Source organism: Psammomys obesus, unplaced genomic scaffold (assembly GCF_907164565.1).
Source record: "Psammomys obesus unplaced genomic scaffold, mPsaObe1.curated_primary_1811, whole genome shotgun sequence".
In the NCBI taxonomy this organism is placed as follows: domain Eukaryota; kingdom Metazoa; phylum Chordata; class Mammalia; order Rodentia; family Muridae; genus Psammomys; species Psammomys obesus.
The window spans coordinates 25,948,118-25,967,394 of NW_026596095.1; the positions used below are offsets into that span (position 1 = coordinate 25,948,118).

Genomic DNA, 19,277 nt, shown 5'->3' on the forward strand with positions numbered 1-19,277 from the left:
TTTAAATACTTTTTTTTACTATTGATGTTTATCTTTATTTTTTCTCATTTATTTATTTTATTCACTTTACATCCTTGTAGCCTCTTCCCTTTTAAAATTTTAAAAATTAAAGAGGATTTAACTATGAATTAAATACTATTTTTTTCCACTTTTGGCTCTTTAAACAAATTAGCTCCTCTTACAAGATGATCGAGATGCTAAAATGTTTAGTTGCCATGGCAACTCATTGTTTTAAATTCTCAAACGAGAATGAACTAGTGTAGCCATACTAGAATTCAGTGAGCATTTGCTAAACGTCATGTAACTATAAGCAGAATCAAATGAAACCAGAACAAACAGGCTGATTTCTTGGCTGGTGGCCTCCGTATATTTACTAAAAATATTTTAAAAGTGAGATCAAAGTGTTTATATGAGTGAATGTTATTATTACTTCAGATCTGAGATTTATAGAGAATACTTGCCTAAGCAAAATGTGGTCTATAAAATATAGTGAGTATTCAAATCCTCTAATTCTTACCTTTAAAAATTGACATAGATATTAAACCCATGAAAGGAGGGAGCAATAAAGAAATCTATATTAGAGCCATATTCAAGGTTTAAAAAAATTCAGTACCATGAGATAGCCAGTATCAAGAAAGCTTTCCAGTCAGCAGTCTTATCCAGCTATATAAACCCTGTGAGGTACAATAATGACTGGCCTGACAAGAGAAGGCCACTGCAGGAACAAGGCCAAAGGTATCAGGGTTAGATTTTAGGCCTGCTACATAAGAGCAAACAGACACCTTGTATTACATAATGGCCTAGAACCCAAGACTGGCTCACAGGCCTCATGGGTGAACCTACTATTATTTGGCTAAACTGACATAGTATCAAACTTATAGCCCTCATCAAAACAGTTTCTCTGTGCAGAAACTCACAACTGATCAAAGCACAGAAATCAAGTGACTATGGTATTCTCAGAGACAAATGAGACCTGTGTGGCACTTTCCCTCACACCTTGGCTCAGGGAATACTGTGGAGGAGGGGGCAGAAATTTTTAAGTGTCACAAGTTGGGAATGGCCAAGATGAGAGTATTTTCTGGACATGACAGGACTGGTGTACTCATGAGCTTACAGAGCTGTGGGTTACTTGCATAAGATCTAGCCAGCAACATTCCAGAAGGGCTTCAACTCCTCGTTGAGAAGCTACTGGAAACTCCTGGTTACTAGGGAAAAGAGGGTCATTTTCTGTGTGGTAGTAGATACTCTAGAGGGTAGCCCCACACCCATATGTATATAAATACCACAAATTGGACTCAACCATTAAGTTAAGAGGGTAAAATAACAGTAAAGGTGTCTGGAAGGTCATAAGGAAACATTATTTAATTTACCTAAAATTATATAACACATATATAAGTCTATGTATATGTATATAAAATTGAAATGAAATTTTCCCATGTGGTCTGGCGACACCACGTATGCCCTGCTCCCACAGCTACAGACTGTCTAGCAAAACCCCCAGTACCACACATAAGAAGCCCCTTATGAGCTGTTTGTCAGCAGAGTACAAGAGACTCCCACAGCACTACAGGGCGTTGTCCTTGCTGCTTCCCCGAAGTTGAAGGTGAGTCCTTACTCCTGAAGACACCATGCTCTTTAGACACAGAACCCAGAGGATCTGAGTCTTATCCGGCCTCAGAGCCTCTTCCCTGAGAATGAGCTTCATGGTCCCAGAAAGTGCACACATGTTCCCAGGGGGCAGGAAGCAACCAACAGTCCCACCCAGCTATGATGCCTATGACAATGCCAACATAGCCCAGTGACCCTAAAGGGGTAGGAGTGATACTCTGTAACTGGACTTAAGGCCTTCTCAACTATTGGGGAATCATGCCTTGTACTGGAAACCTGATCAACTGGGGCTGAGGAAGTCATGAATCTGGGAGAACCTACAACCACCACTCTTCTAAGCCAGCATAATTCCTAAATGCATTCTAAATATTTAACCTTACTCCGGCAACAGGTAAGTGTAATTTTCACCCCTTCAAAAAGAAACTTCTCTTTTCAATACATGGACACCATAATAGAAAACCACAACCAATGAAAATACAGAAACGGATGACTGTGTGATGCCCAGCCCCAAATGACTGGTCTAGGACACAACTTAAAGATCAGGGAACACAGTGGAAGAGGGGGCAGAAAGCCTCTCAGAGCCAGAGAAGCAGGAGTTTGCTGTGAGACTTTTGTCTTCTAGAAACATCCATGATATCCCAACAATATGGCTGCCTAAACAAGACCTGAACAAGGACAACACCAACAGACATGCTAACACAAAAAAGAGAAATATCACAGGGCCCTAAACCTAGACAAAGAACTACAGGCAACTAAGGAATGCTGAACACAGGAAAAGAGTCTCCCCTAGGGTAGAGTCCCCAAATTATTAACCAACACCAAGTGACCAGCCCCCAAATCTTAGAAGAACAAGTAACATTATACAGACACAGCAGGTTTTATCTGTATATTTAGGAATGAACTCGAGAGAGCAGAAGGGGAAACGGAACAGCTGGAGGAAGGAACGGGAAAGGGGGAATGATGTAACTGTATTTTAACTTCAAAAAATAAAAAAAATTAAAAATATTTTTAAAATTCTAACTTCAGATAGTAATCATTTATAATTATATTGGAAATTAATTATAATTAATTCAAATATGCCAAAGTCCCAGTGTAGATACCTCAAAATTAAATTGTCTTTGGTAATATGCTTTTCAATGACGGACATAATTTTTAAGTCAAACAGTGAACATCGGTAAGAACTGCTTCCTGTGTCAAGTTCTTTCTGTAGTCTCAGAAATGAGAATATTTATAAACGTTATCTTACACTGATAACAAAACACATTTCCCTTATCTTCCTGAGGAGCCCTTACTTTCTATTCTGTTGGTTTTCTTAAACACCTATGCGCATCTGACCTTAAGAGTCTGTGTTACACAATAATAAGACCAATTTCAATAAATAAGTCAACATTCCTACATGCAGGCTTTTAATTTAATCCAACAATTATACACAGTGATGTTTTTGACCCTTTAACCTTTAACAAAGGCCTTCAACCTTTGCTCCCCTTTGTTACTTCCTTCCTCAACTCTGGCCTTTAGTGCTTTCCAGAGGAAGACTCGGAACTTTTCACATGTTGCCAAGGAAACCATCTTTATAGCCTTCAGTTTCTAAAGCTAATGGTTTCCTTTAAAAAATATTTTATTCCCCAAATAAACACAGAGGAAAAAAATTGACAATGAAAAAAGAGGAAGTTTAAACAGCACAACTCTTTAAAAAAAAAAATTAGGCTGATCCTCAGTTTACTTAAGAGAAATATGTTATGTAAAGCTGCCTACATAGGCACTTGTAAAATCAGGTCACCATGTTCTTTCCAGTTTCTACACCAGTGCTATTCAAAAAGCCTTCCTATGGCTATGGGAATCTTTTACATCTGTGAACCTCGTAAGTCATTACCTGGCAGGATACTGAAAAACAAATAGCAAGTTCAACTGAAGTTTTATTTACTTTCACTAAGCATAAATAGCAATTCTCCTACTGAGAAGGGCAGCATCAGGAGACATTTTCTTGTTGTTGTTTTTTTCCCTTTATCATCTTGAGCATTACCCAAATGTTCTGAATTTTTTGTCATCTGTAATCTCTGTATTAAATAGATGAGAGTTACAATCTTGAAAGGAAAGGTTACTGAAACTCAATTTTAAAGTCTATGTTATAGCACGAATCTGAAATGCCCCCACTAACTCATGTGTGGAGGCTGCCGGCCTGGCCACTGGCTGGCAATGCTATTTGGAGAGATGGTGGGAATTTCTGGAGTCAAAAAGGAGGTCAGTTATTAAGGACTTTTTTCCTTTAAAGGTCCTCAGTGCCTTCCCTCCTAGTTGCTAGTAGCTGAACAGCTCTGCCCTGCCAGGACTTGTCATGATGGACTGAAATCGTGAGCCAAGACAAAGCTTTCTTCCTCAAAGCTGCTCTTGTCACAGTGACAAGAAAAGTAAATGCATGCTAGCTTCAAAATGTGCTCTTTTCAATAAAGAGTACTGTAATCGATGATTTGATATTTTTCCTGGGCAGTTTAGTTAAAAGCTAAAGTAAAGAAACCTCCACCTAAGTGCTTGAATTGAAACCATAACAATATATTCTCCCCTGAACTCTTGGACAGTTATATAATCAGTCCATGAGAATAGTATAATCAAATATAAACAGAGTACAACTAAGTAGGATTACGAAAACAACTGAAGATCATTTTATACATATCCACTTACCATAACAGAAATTAGTGAACAGACATATGTTATATCAAATGCAATAATACACTGTGATAATCAATGCAGAATTACGTAATTTCTCTCTTTGGAATTAAGCATGGCCCTAGGTTTTGAGAAATATTTGTTATGACAGCTGATGGTTCTTTCCAATTTAATCGATGCATACATATGATTTTAAAATAAAACTCTTTTAAAGCTAAAAAAGATGGGCTAAGAAAAAAACAATATGAAGGATTTTAAGCGCCTTTAGTGTCTCCTGTCTCCTCCCTACATATAAACAGCTTAGGCTTTTGTTTTTTGTTTTGTTAAAAAAGCACAAATATAGGTGTTAAAAGGAAAAAGCCATAATGGCTGTTCTCAGGGGCTGGTATAAATGTCATCACCACCAATCAATTTCTCTTTTTTTTGCCTACCAGTTTGGTTTAGAGTACTGTCCGGTGGTGGGTAGGTAGGCGGACAGACAAGTGGAAACAATTTCAGCCTTCAAGAGTAAGATTCAAAAGAATTTAAAATATGTGAATACAAATTATATGCCTGACTATATACCAATTTCTAAACAATGCTGATTTAATCCTTTCTTTCTTTTGTCTGGAATTTGAATAAACAAGGAAACTTACTGTTTTGAGCCAAGGCTTGAAGCAGACAATCCAAGCATCCTTCCAAACTGCCCTCTGCCCTGTCAGCAGCAGTTATCTTCAGTTTCTTTAAAGTGTCGCTGAGATTATCTGTTTGCAAAAAGAGAAAGACCATCAGAACCCTCAATATTCTAACCATTACACGGTGGAAGGGAAACAGTGGCTATTAGTATACAAAAGTTCCCACTGGATGGAGTTAGCCTCCACGTATATTCCAAACGGCCCTGGACTCGGCATGGGATGAGCCACTGAAAATTCTTAAACTAATATTGTCTATTTAACTCAAATATGAACTAGTAACTTCATATATAATTAAGACATCACGATTATAACAGATTATCAATGACTCTTTCCCAATGCCTTTTTCTTATTCCTTAATGAAGAAACCAGACACACCTGAGAAAAATCAGTCATAAAAGCAGTTTTGCAAATTCTATTTGAATTCACATTTTTATTCTAGTCTTTTATTCCATACTTACTTATTTATTTGTTTGTTTGTTTATTTATTTATTTATTTATTTAGGGGGAGAAGGAGAGAGAGACAGAAAGAGACACTGTGGGGGGGGGGCTCCAAGGGCACCTGGGGGCCCTTGGAGGGTTTAAGTTTTCTCCTTATACCCTATGGGTCTCTTCAGGACTGAACTCAGGTTGTCAGGTTCAGTGGCAAGCACCAGTATTTCATCAGCTCTGTACTCTTGCAAAGACAGAAAATGAAAATAAAGGTTTAGAAAAGTTCCAACGATTTCAAATAATGTTAAAAGTGACACAAAGCCCATTTTAACACTACCATTTGAAAAGTGGAGCATTGTTTTTAAAAGCAAACATTCTGGGTCACAATGTCATGCCCTGCTCCTGAATTCTAAGTTGACTGTCCTAGACCATAGAATCTCAGAATTTTATATTTTATTAGGATTTACCAAAGAACTTTTGTTTACAGTATTTTTCATTTAAAATGCAAAAATAAAAACTAAGACCTTACAGGTTTTATTTTTAAGTAATCTAAACATATTTTTTTGTCTTTTATAAATTTCATTTTTATTTTATATACATTGGTGTTTTGACTGCATGCAGGTCTGGGTGAGGGTGTCAGATCCCCTGAAACTGGAGCCACAGACAGTTTCGAGCTGTCATGCGGGTGCTTAGAATTAAACCCCAGTTCTCCGGGAGAGCAGCCAGTGCTCTCATCTGCTGAGCCATCTCTCCAGTCCCCAAAACATGTATTTTAGTTGAAAAGTTAGTAGTATAGAAAACAAAACTACAAGCGAGGCCTTGTCTTTATAGGCTCAGTGTGTGGCTCAGCAGACGGTGGCAGAGTCATCTTGTCTCCCTATTCAGTCTTTTATAATGTGTTGTTTTGACTGAACAATCCGAAAAAAGACAACCATGTCTCACACACACAGCTGGAAAGCTAGTACTTTACGGCCCTCTAGAATAACTGTGGATAGATATGCTGTGATAGGACAGTAAAGTTGTATTTCAACAGTCAGCTGCCACGTGAAATCGGAAACAATACCCTAGATCACTTCCAACTATTACATTAAAAGCTGTTTGTCTTTTGCACATTAAATCCTTCGTGTACACCAGCTGTTTATATTTCTATATTAGTCACTTAAAAACAAAAGTCACTGAGTGATGTTTATCTCCAAGTGCTGACATACTTCACTAAGCTATTTCAAATTATTAAATTTATTACACTACAGGCAATCTTACCTTAAAGCACATAGATTAAATATTGGGAAGCTGTCAAGGTATCAAGTGTGATTTAGGCTTTCCCAATTTTTAATTATGACAACAACAAATATAGCTAGTTCTTTTTTTCTCTGCTTTAAGTGACGAACTACTCCTCGCTGAGAAAGTAAACACAGTAAAGATACAGCCAGTGCTTTCTAGTTAAAAAGGGGACAGGTTCTGCACAGGACAGCAGGTCCCTCCAGCCATGCTCAGGTACAGGAGTCCTCCTCACAGCCACCTCGTCTCAGCACAGCAATGCGCCCTGCACTCAGTTCCAGGTTCCCACACTAGAACTTTTCAGATGTGCCCTTAAAGGCTGCTTTCACAAGCAAGACAGCTCTGCCAGCTAAACACTTGCAATGCAAGTCTGACGACCTGAGCTCAATCCCTCAGGCCCAAGCAAAGGTGGAAGAGGGGACAGATGCCACAGAGTTGCCCTCTGACCTCCACAAGAGTGCTGCGCACCCTCCACCCCACACATATGTACAATAATAATAATAATAATAATAATAAACAAAATAAAGGGGCTGCTCACAAATGGCTGTAACTCTAGTCCAAGGGATCTAAATCCCTCTTCTGGCCTCCAACGGCTCTGGGAAGGCATGCGGTACACAGATGTACACGCAGACAAAAGACCAGCGTACACCAAAACATTAGCAGTCTCTTTTAATTCATAAATACTAGTTAACCTGTATGTCCTATGCTCTCTCAATACTTATTAAAGATTGTTATATTAGATTGTACTAGACTTTATAAAAATAAGTAAGTCTCTAAGCCATCTACCTGTAATCCCAGCACTCAGGAAAGCAGAGGCAGGCGATTTGCTGTGATTTCGAGGCCAGCCTGGTCTACAAAGCGAGTCCAAGATAGCCAAGGCTACAAACAGAAACCCTGTCTTGAAAAACCAAAACCAAAACCAAAACCAAAACCAAACAAACAAAAACAAAAAGTCTCTAAATATAACATCTGTAAACTGAGTCAAAACAGGGCTCTTGTTTTCTTTTGTTTTGAGTCTCACTATGTAGCCCTAGATAGCCTTGACTAGTGGAGCTTGGTCTGATGCCTGTTACTGGCCTTCAAGATCTGGGTACATCTATCTTTGTTTTGTAAACCTGCCTAAGATGTATCTGACTGGTTGATTAAACAGCCTAAATCGTGCAGGGCAGAATCCGGTAGGCATAGCTAAGGTTCCCGTGCTTTGGAGGACAGGAGAATCAAGGCACACAGATGGACAGGAAGAGAGGAGAAAGGACTGCAGGATGGGTTAGTGTGGAGAAAAATACTCATGGGCCAAGAGGAAGGACTCCAATAATGGCATGAAAAGATCTAGATGAAGAATACAAGCAAGTACCTAGGGATTATGGATGAACAGTGGACTAGATAATGATGATTAAGGCAGATGGCATTAGATGGGGGCTGGGAGATGGATGGTAAGGTTACTGACACAGTGTAAGTAAAATATCTGCCCAGGCCAAGGAAAATTAGGCAATTATCAATCTAACACGTGTCTGTGTCTTATTATTTGTGATAGCAGGTTAAATAATACCACCATGATAATCTTAGGGCTAATAATAATAAACATTATATAGCCTAACACATTTCTTTTTTCTTTTTTTTTTTTAATTTACAACACTTGACCTTGCTATGTAGCTCATGCTGGCCTTTTAGTAAAACAAAACAAAACAAAAAGATCCTCTTGCCTCTGTCTCCAAGTACTAGGATTAAAGGTATGCACTACTGTGCCTACCCAGTAAAAATGGTTTTAAAGAAATAGCTCAAAATTACAAAACAAAGCAATAAAGTAGGCTGTAAGAGTCACTCAATAGACACTAATTTGCTGATTTAACTAATCGTGACTACGTATGTTAGCGTTCATGCCGTCAATCCATTCCACTATACACTTTATTTCAGAACAAACTAGGTGATCCAGAACCAAATACACAGCCTTCCCCCTACATTTGTTCTCCAAACCTGCTTTGTAAAGGTTGCTCTCTGCCCAAGTCCACAGACACTTCTTGTTGACATCTATGTCCTTTTGGTGGCTTCCCTTCATCATATCTTCAGTGCCACGCTTGACAGCCCTCTCACCAAGTTCCATGTCAACACCGCAGAGGCCATCCCTGCCCATTCACCAGTCTTCTCCCTCCAGGGCCCTTCTTTATAAACACTGCCAGCCTCACAGGTTCCATTTTCTAAGCTGTTAGTATATGCGCCAGAACACTGTCCTGGCACCCTGTCTGCTGTGGTTACTGCACCACGCCTGTCAGTTAGCATAAAGGAAGTACGCACTATCTCCATACGGTTATCTGGTTACCGACTCTGTCTGACATACTTGAAAGTTATGCTGTACCAACAGGAGAGGAAAGATAAATGATGCCCGCACGTACTGGCTATGTATTAATACCAGAAATGTTAATATGTCATCTTATATTTTAAAACCAGAACAGAGCAACAAAACCAACTTTAACAATTTGGGGGTTGGGGCTTTTCAAGATTTATTTTTACTTTTAATTATGTATGTGTGCTCATGCATGCATTTTTGGAGTGGAGTGCCCCTGGAGGCCAGAACAGGGAGTCAGATCTCTTGGTACTGGAGTTATAGGTGGTGTGATCCACTAGCCATAGGTGTTGGGAACTGAACTCCGGTCGTCTGCAAATAGCAAGCACTTAAATAGACTCATTCTCTCCAGCATCTGGTTCCATTTTTCTGAGACGGCTCTCACAATATATCACACTTTGGTATGGAATTTAATCCTCCTGCCTCAGCTGCCCAAATGCTGGCCCAATTTAAGCATTTGAAGATACAGAGTAACTAAACTCCACACAAGTTTATGTGAAGAATCCATTTGTTTAAGAACGCCTAAGTAAGGCCAGGTGTAGTGTCACACACCTTTCATCACAGCACTAGTAAGGTAGAACAGATGGATTTCTGAGTTCTAGGTCAGCCTGGTCTACATGAGGGGTCCCGGACAGCTGAGGCTACACAGAGAGACTCTGTCTGGAGGGAGGAGGGGGCAATCCTAATTAGTTAAAAAAAAAAAAATCTGTCTCTCTCTAATTATTTCTCTATAGCAATATGGAAATGTTTTAGGGAAAACTCACGCAACTCTTCCAGAGCAATGGTTCTCAACCTGTGGGTCACAGCCCCCAGCAGAAATCTTATTGCAAATTCATTTGTAAAACAGTGTTAAAATGCTTCACATCATGATTTAAGTAGTGATTACATGAACACATTTGTCAAAACTTGCCTAATAGTAATTTAAAATCTGTACATCTGAGTACATGTGAATTATCTCTCAATTTCAAAAGCACATATTGGAAAATAAAATGATTAGGCCAACGGCTCTTTTCCTACTGGCCCTGAGCTTCCTAATGGAGCCTTATCTATCACAGTGACATCTCCGGCCTTCTTGGCCTCCTCACTTGGCAGCTGCCTTCATCCCCTCAGTCTCTGGGCAGGAATAACTGATGAGACTAATGCAGGGAGAAGAGGCGGCAGCAGTGCCGGCTCTTCAGCCCGGCTAACTGGGAGGCGAAGACAAGAACATCACGTAGGCCCAGGGCCTTAGGATACCAGCCTCAGCGGAACAACAAGTCCAGTTCAACAGCGAGTTCCCGAGCTAGAGGAGTGCTTACGTGCACTTCGGACTCCATGCTCCTGTTCATTTGTTTGTTCTGTTTTTCAAGACAGGATTTCTCTGTATAGCCCTGGCTGTCTTGGAACTTGCTCTGTGGACCAAACTGGCCATGAACTCATAGAGATCCTCCTGCCGCCTGCCTCTGCCTCTGCCCTCCCAAGTGCTGGGACTAGCACCCACCACCACCAAGTTTATCTCTTTTGTGGTGTTAATCTTTTGGAAAAGGTAACAATTTTACTTCTCCATACCTCTGGTTGGCCACCTGAACCTCAACAAATTTAGGAAATATAAAATTCAGCAGTAATGTTACTAGTGATTTCATGAGACAATAAGAGTTGCCAACTTTTATCAATTTAAGTTCTGTATGACTCCATGGCATATGCCTCTAGGAGTTCTAAATCTGAGTAGGAAACAGAGGGCAGTATTTTTAGATTCGCTCATACACACTAAGATAAGAAATCTCGGGTGTGAATCCTTACCATACAAATTACTGGGGTAAAACCCATTTCCATATTTTGTACTTATTGAAATTTTAGCACAATGAAATCGTTCAGTGAAAATTTCTCAACCTCTTTCTGCTGATAAGGTACCCTAATAAGAAAGAAATGGATAATGCCCTTCAATAAAAAGAAGTATTCTTTTAAGTTTTTGTTACTGCAGTGGTAGGCATCAAGTCCAAGTGCATACCAGGCTAATGCTCTAACCCGGCGTTACATCCGACACTGGAAAAGTGTTAATAGCAAAATATTTCCCCAAAGCATCTCTTTCATATAAGACAATGCATGACCTAGCTTATGAAGGAAAACACATACTTGACAGTCAAAGTAAGTAACCCTGAGCTTCAGAATGGCCATTCTAATGGTGCATTCACTGTGATGCAGTTTGGGACTGAGCAAAGTTCTGAGTAGCTGCCTTTAAAGTCACGTGATACTTAACAACAACAAAGTCTCACTACAAAGCACTCACTGGCTGGCCTAGGATTTACTATACAAACCAGGCTGGCATCAAACTCCTGAGTACTGAGATAAAAAGAGTGAGCCGTTATATGTGGCCTTTGATGTTTTTGTCTGTGATTTTGCTTAAAATTTTATTTAAAAAAATTAGCACTAAAACTAAGAAAGAATGCACCCCTGGGTCAGAGCCTTGAACTCTGAGCAAATGCTCTGATTATCTTATCATATTATGACTCTCAGTTTTAGCTTAGGGCTCCTTTTTCTTTCTCTCTCTCTTTCTTTTTTAAGATTTTAGTTACTTTTATATTACACGTATGAGTGTTTTCTGAATGTGTGTCTGTGTACTACATTCATGAAGCGCCCATGGAGGCCAGAAGAGACTGTCAAATTTCCTGGGACCGGAGTTATAGATGTTTGTGAGCCACCATGGAAGTGCTGGTAATCGAACCCTATCCTCTGGAAGAACAGCCAGTGCTCTTAACTGCTAAGCCATTTCACCAGCCCCTTCATGTAGCTCTTTAATTCAATGGCATTAATTCTTCATATGCCCTAAAATTCACGTTTATTCTTATTTTCTCGTATGTGGACAGTTTTGATATTTTACCTTCTCCTTAACCAATTGCCTGTTCCACACAGAACTATGCCTGGAGTCTTATTTCTAACAACCCTTGATACAATTACATTGATTCTGTCCACATTGTGGTATCTGGAAAGTCACTGCTCATTTTTCAGCTTTCTTAGATAGTCAGATTTTAAAAATACACTTATCATTACCAGCTTGCACTACAGAGTAAACGACTGAATGAATAAATAAGTAAATCAATTAAAATCCCTGAGGTCTGTGATTGGAACACATGAACTCTATGTTTTTATTTTAAGGAGCACTCACATATTAGTTATTAAGCCTGCCTTTCTACTACATGAACTTGCTTGATTTTACCCAGATCTTGTTCTTGGTCTCTGAGTAAGATTTACAGCTTTAGTTCAGATCCCGTGATGTTCTAGCCACACTGTTCCCTCCTCTGCAGAGGCAGAGACCACACCCCGGGGCCTGCTGCATGCTACGTAGCCTTTCTCAGCGGAGCAACCTCTTTAGCCTTTCCAACAATTTCTGAAATTGTGTCATCAATGAGAATTAAGTGATATTCCCACCACTATGGGTAAGCATGTCTAGAGTAAAAAGATACTGAGGAAAAAAGATCACATATTTAGCCACTGTGCAGATTCTATTATTAATACAGTTTGTCTTTAAGTTCTCTAAATTATCTATGCATACAATTACAGCAAGAAATCATCGTCTCCACACTCTTCTGATGTTTATAACAAGTGAGAAAATTGTCTCCATAATCATTTCAATGGCCTACTAAGGTAACTTTTAGAAAAAATTTCCCTCTGGTTCTGTCTTAGGATTTCTATTGCTGAGACAAAAACACCATGACCAAAGCCAAGTTGGGAGAAAGGGTTTATTCTGCTTAGACTTCCATATTGCTGCTCTTCATTAAAAGAGGTCAGGACAAGAACTCAAACAGGGCAGGAACCTGGAGGCAGCGGCTGATGCAAAGGCCACTGAGGGGTGCTGCTTACTGGCTTGCTCCTCATAACTTGCTCAGCCTGCTTTCTTATAGAATCTACAACTACCTGCCCCTGGAAGGCACTGCTCACCATGGACTGCACCCTTCCCATTGATTATTAATTAGGAAAATGCTTTCCAGGTTTGTCCACAGCCTGATCTTATGGAGGCATTGTCTCAGTTGAGGCTCCCTCCTCTCTGATGACTCTAGCTTGTGTCAAGGCGACAAAAAAAAAATAGCCAGGACATATTCCTATTACCACTGTAAATTCTCCCTGAGTCTGAGGACGGGAAACAACAAAGCAGGAACTTATTTCTTAGCAAGCTGAGAAACTTAGCAGAAACATCATTTCTAACTGCTACGGCTCCACAGATGATTGTTGTCAAAATGTCAGCTAGTTTAAACACACCACACACACACACAACTATGAACTTAGAAACAGTATTTAAAATGTAATAACTTCCTATTACTTTCAGAATTATTACAGTTACAGAAGTAAGAAGCTTGAATATTAAAGAGGATAGTATGAAAGAGTCCCACAGAAGCACGGTCTAAAAGAAATATAAACAAATACTAAACATGCTTCCTAAGTATACAAACATATACATGCCATGGGAAAGACATATCTTAACAAACAGTACTTCACACAATGCATATGTCCATTACTTAAAGAACAATTTAGATAATATTTAAGGAGTAGGAATGTTCACAATGTTTGAAGAAAAAAAAATTAATAAGCTGTTTCACTTAATGAAAACTCCAAATTAAACTTCATAAATTATATACCCTTAACTTTTGGTTTATTTATTGCTGTAGCACACAGATACCTATTCATATGCATGATTTTGCTCTTAATATGGTCTACAGGTGGCACTAACACTGAAATCCTGTGTCCACTCACCACTTACCCACTTTAACAGTTTCTTGATTGTCACCCTGACAGGATTTTAAACCTAGAGTGCTTTGCTAGGAAGGGTGATCTAAGAAAGAAGACTCAACATGAATGTTAGTAGCGTTATCCCAGGACTGGAGTCTAGGGCCAAATGAAAATGAGAAAGCCAGTCAGCCAGGAGATTTTGTGTTCCAGGACAGCCTAGTTTAACAAAGAGGATAGAGTTCCAGGCCAGCTGGGGACGCATAGAGACTTCTAGGCCAACCAGGGCTTGGTAGAGAGACCCTGTCTCAAAAAAACAATAAGCAAAAGATGGGGTGGGGGGTGAGTACTAGCATTCATTCACCCCATTCTGCTGTCTCCCATTCCTGCCACCATGGCTTCCTTGCAATGACAGGCTGTGTCTCAAACTGTGGCCGAAACAAACTGTCTTTCCTTGAGGTGTTTTCTGTCAGGTATCTGATGACAGTGATGGGAAGAGTGACTAATCCATTATTTAGCTTCAAGGATTGAGATCTTTCATTCTACAAATTAATTGTAATTGCACATCTCCTATCACCTCTTTCAATTCAGACAAACTAAGATCTTACACAAAACAAGACTTCAGATGAATTTAGTCAACTTCTAAAAATAAAGTAGTTTGAACTTGATGCCAAGTGACTGAATTCCAAAACTTAAAGCAACTTTCTTTCTAAGCTAGTGAACTAGTTCAATTATTTTTGTAGAAATTCATGGTTCCAATTTTGCATTTTTCATTTCCCTAGTTTTATACTTTTGTGTATATAAAACTACCAATATATTTTATTAGATGGGCAATTTGAACATTTTCATAATACTCTCCTAAGTGAAAACGTAACAGATCATGATAACCTAACATTAATTTTTCCACTACCTGTACTTACATCTTCTGTTATAAATTATGACCTGAATTGCCTCGATGAAGAAACATTCTTATTACTACAAAAGTAATGAGTACATATCACTGTGGTGTTGCTTCTCTCGCTATTTCAGAAAGCTGGTACAAAACTTTCTTAGCAATCTTTCTTAGAAAAAACATTCTCACAATGCCCCTTCCACTCTTTGTCAGGCTGTGGCTGAGGGCTCTGAGTTCAATCTACTCGAAGTAAACGCTCCACCACTGAGCTACAAGCCAGGGCTCACTCATTCTGAAATGTAATGAGGGTCTAATTCAGTTTGGAGGAGGAGTCACAGCTGCCTTACTGTAGCCGTGTCTAAGTTGAGGGCCGCGAGCAGCAGCCGATCTTCATGATTTCAATATTAAACTTTAGCATCCAAGAGCAGGGCACAGCTAAATTTCATTTCACATACACCAAAAGAATTCAAGAACCATTTCCTGTTTTACAGCTGTCAAATACAGCTTTAGCATACAGCATGATAGAAATTACAGATTAATAACTGTCTTTTGTATTTAATCACAGAGCAAGTCTCAGTAAGATCCGGGCTTAATTCTCTAAGAACTGAACAAGAAAAATATTGAGGTAATGTCTTCTCCACAGGCTCCTACATGGAAAGACTTATTATACTTCTGTATCAAACAGTGGTCAATCCCCAAGATATTATAAGGCACTGAAGAAAAATCAATGCAGATAAACCAACAAAGCTTGATAGCATGTCAATGAAAGCCAAGAACCATACTGGAACAGTGTTAGTGGAATGTAATTGGCCATTACCAAGCGAATTGCTGTAATGACCTCTACACAGGGAGAGGCTCTAGAAGATATAAGATGGAGGGACATTTTTCAAAACTTCACTTCTATCCACTGTTAAGCTAGCTTTCCCAATACAGAGTTGTGTGACCACAAAAATAAAATAAGCACTTGAAACATCCTTCCTGTTACAGCTGCTAACACCATGGTGCCTGCAAGGCCACCTAAGACCTCACAATACCAGGGCTCTTTCACAAAGATTCGGCCAGGATAATGTCTCCGTGGTTTACTCTGTTCTCCTGTGTGGAAATCTAAGGCTCCATTGTATTCTTTTCTTAACTCTCACATTCCACTTAGCTCCTCAAGTTAGTACACAGGTTTAGACTTAATACTGAGGCTTTGAGCATCAACTCCTTCAGCACCAACTCAAGTACCTGCTTGGGATGCACTGTTGATTCCTCGCACTTACGGTTCGAGAGTGGCGTTATCCTACCTCCAAGTTCTGCCCCAGATTCTAGGATATGTCTGACAGCAGAGGGAAACCACTGAAGAAATTCAGACAAACCCTTAGGTTAACAATGACAACAGAAGGCAAGACATTAAAAACAGTAAGGCATCACAGGTTTAAAACAAAAGACTAAAATCTGAACAACAGATCGCATCAGGCACCAACTAACTTATTTGCATTCCCTATGCAAGTTCACCTTGCAGCCAGCTTCCAAAGCCTGCAAGCCCTGGCTTTTACCACATGGCCCCTTCTCCAGCAGCTCAAGCATTTCTGCATAGCAGAGTCCACAGCTCATCTATGCCCCAGTTTGGGGAAGAGTTCTATGCATTGCCTCTGCACCCCTTCAAGTACACATTCTGTCTCAGTCACACCCAGAAGTGGCGGGCGTTCCTGCAGACCGCTTCTCCAGCTGCGGTTCTAGCACTGCCTCGCACTGTCGCTCACTTTCTTCTGCGATTCCCTGTGCACTCCCCCTAGCACTGCTTGTCCCTGCATAGTTGTTTTTACAGGTTCTTACGTGGATCAGCTTTGGCCTGGGTGAGCCCAAGTGAACTGTTACTCAGAAGGCTGTTGACTGGGGCCGGAGGGCAGTGGCAGCGTTTACAAGGGCATAGTATATGCAGGGCTCTGGGTTTCTTTCTCACAACCAGAAAGGTTAGAATGAAGAAACTGCATCGTTCAATGAAAATCTTCTTTGCCCGCCCCGCGATACCCTTTCTTGGGTCTCCTCAGTCTATCACTGTTCAGTAATTTAACAGTAAATAGCATTTAACTTACTGTGTACTTAGCTGGGAAGGTTGGCAGAGTTCTTTACCTATAATGTGAGAACAGGAGTTCAACCCTTGGAATCGACGTAAAATTGTTAGGCTGTTTGTGGAGGAAGGGCTAACCAGAAGAAGCACAGGATCGCTGGCCAGCCACTTGACCTAACTGGTTAACTCCAGACTAATGGGAGACCCTGTCTCAAAGGACAATGTTTTTGAGGATGACACTGATGTTGTTCACTGACTTCCCTAAGCATATTCAGTTTATGTTGCTGTATACAAACATACACATATACACACCACATACTCCTAAAAATTTTACTGTGTGGCAAGAGATAATTTCCCCTACAGTTCTTGGCATTTCTGTACCATTATAATTACCTGAGCAAGGAAAAAAAATACTCTTAAAGATAGACTGACTTACTTACTTATTTATTATGTATGCAGTGCTCTGCCTGCATGTACACCTGCATGCCAGAAGAGGGCACCAGATCTCATTATAGATGAATGTGAGCCACTATGTGGTTGCTGGGAATTGAACTCAGGATCACTGGAAGAACAGTTAGTGCTCTTAACCTCTGAGCCATGTCTGCAGTCCCCCCCCCCCAAAAAAAGGTACAATAGTAGTCTCCATCTTTGAAGATGCTCCACAGCTATAAGCTATATGATGCCCTCTTCTTCCTAGAAATGTGTTTTTAACTCTTTTTAAGGCAGTACACTATAGAGATTAATTATTTCTGCTTCCCAAGAGGAGATTTATGTAACAAGGGTATGTGTGTATATTGGCTAGGACCCTATCTAACCTATCTAACCTTTTGGTGTCCTACATTTAGGGTTCCATGTGCAAATAATACCAGGTTCTTTTTTTTTTTTAATAATTTATTTTATTTTTTGTGCATTGGTATGAAGGTTGTGAGCCGCCATGTGGGTGCTGGCAGTTGAACCCAGGTCCTTTGGAAGAGCAGGCAGTGCTCTTAACCACTGAGCCATCTCTCCGGCCCCTAGTACCAGGTTCTTAGTCCCATCACTATGCAGTGATATGGAGAGCAGCATGAAAATGCTCTGAGCAGGGGCTGGCAAGAGAGCTTGGTGCAGGAGCACTGGCTGCTCTTCCAGTGGACCCTGGTTTAGTTCCCATCACCCATGTGGCAGCTAGCAATCATCCAGAACTCCAGTTTCAGGGGACCTGACACTGGTGACCTCATGGGCACCAGGCACACAGTGATGTAGATATACATGCAGACAAACACCGTACACATAAAAAACTAAGTAAAATATTTTTTTTAAAGTTGTGAGCAATATGCTTTGTCTTCAAATACAGATTTCATGTGTCCTGCTACAATATCTATCTATCCGTCTGTCTGTCTGTCTGTCTGTCATCTAGCACATATTTGTGGTTTGTCTCCTGACTGGACATGGACAGATACAGTTCTATGAACAGCTTTCTTGAGAACTGAGGAGCTGTGTGAGAAAAGACTTAGAATGTCACATATCAAGATGATCAATAAAGTAAGAAAATATCACACTCACTTATTCCAATCTGAACTAGATGCCCACCAATCACTAAATATTGCTCTCAATGCTAAAGACACACAGATGAATGCAACACAGTTCTCCCCATTTTTCACAATACACAAAAATCATGTGCTTTTTCCTTTTTATGCCGGCGGGCATTACATTTACGCATTCCAGTTTGTTCCCAGAAGCACTGAGTGTTGGCACTTCTCCTCTATCTTTCTGGAAATACTCTGTCCATGTGCGCAGCACACACACACACTTCAAAATGCACAGCCCATTTTATCAACCACTAAAAATGTTTATAAAAACTACTAACTCCCTGATAACTCCCTATGACCTTTCTGGAAGATGTTTATACTACTGTATGGAATAATACTCTGCTGCCCAATTACCAGGGCTGATGGGCAAAATTCCCTATCCAGTTATCTGCATGGGAAGCTACATAAAAACACAGGAAGCACTTGTTTACTTGTAGATGAATTTTAGTATCAACCTGTTTCTTACTGAGGAAACGCTCCAATTATCATCAAATTATCACAAATCATGCCGAACCTACTGGTGTGCAACCAAAGCCTTTACACTATGCATACAGGTTCCATGAGCTAGGAATATGCATGCTCACCTGTGGCTTGCTTGCTTATCTTCTCCACAAGGTTCAGACTTTTATGTCGAGTCTTAGAAACCTGGGGTGATTCTGAAGTGGCCCACTGGCTGCGTCTGGACCATCATCTCAGCAACGGTTCATTCACCACAGGTCTGATGACTGGCTAGGCACAGCTTGCGCACTAGAACTAAGACCTGACACCAGCCCCTCTCCACAAGGCTTCAGTTTCTACCGCCACAGCAGCCTGCTCAGGGAGGCAGGCAGAACAGGGCTGCAAAGAGAAGCAGCGTTCACTTTTCTGACTAGGGCAAGGAAGTCACTTTTGCCGAATTCTGCCTTCTACAGATTAAAAACAAGTCACAGGTATATTCAGATTCAACGGGGGAAGTAGATCCTAACTCCCAAAGGGGACAGAAAGTCATAGACAATTACGCTGAGCAAGAAATTATTACAGCCATCTTTGAGAAATGTAACCTATCATAACAACGATCCTGCTGGTTACATAA

General features: G+C 40.2%; 1 protein-coding gene across 1 annotated transcript in view; it reads right to left on the reverse strand.

Moving 5' to 3' along the window:
• Rap1gds1 (Rap1 GTPase-GDP dissociation stimulator 1) overlaps nucleotides 1–8,754 on the reverse strand; it is a 102,257-nt gene extending 93,503 nt beyond the window's left edge. The window contains exons 1-2 of the mRNA XM_055628087.1: nucleotides 8,628–8,754; nucleotides 4,908–5,015 (exon numbers count right to left, since the gene is read on the reverse strand). Coding sequence (XP_055484062.1) covers nucleotides 4,908–5,015; nucleotides 8,628–8,754 — 235 coding nt within the window. The remainder of the gene's footprint in view (nucleotides 1–4,907; nucleotides 5,016–8,627) is intronic.
• Nucleotides 8,755–19,277: the final 10,523 nt, after the last annotated feature.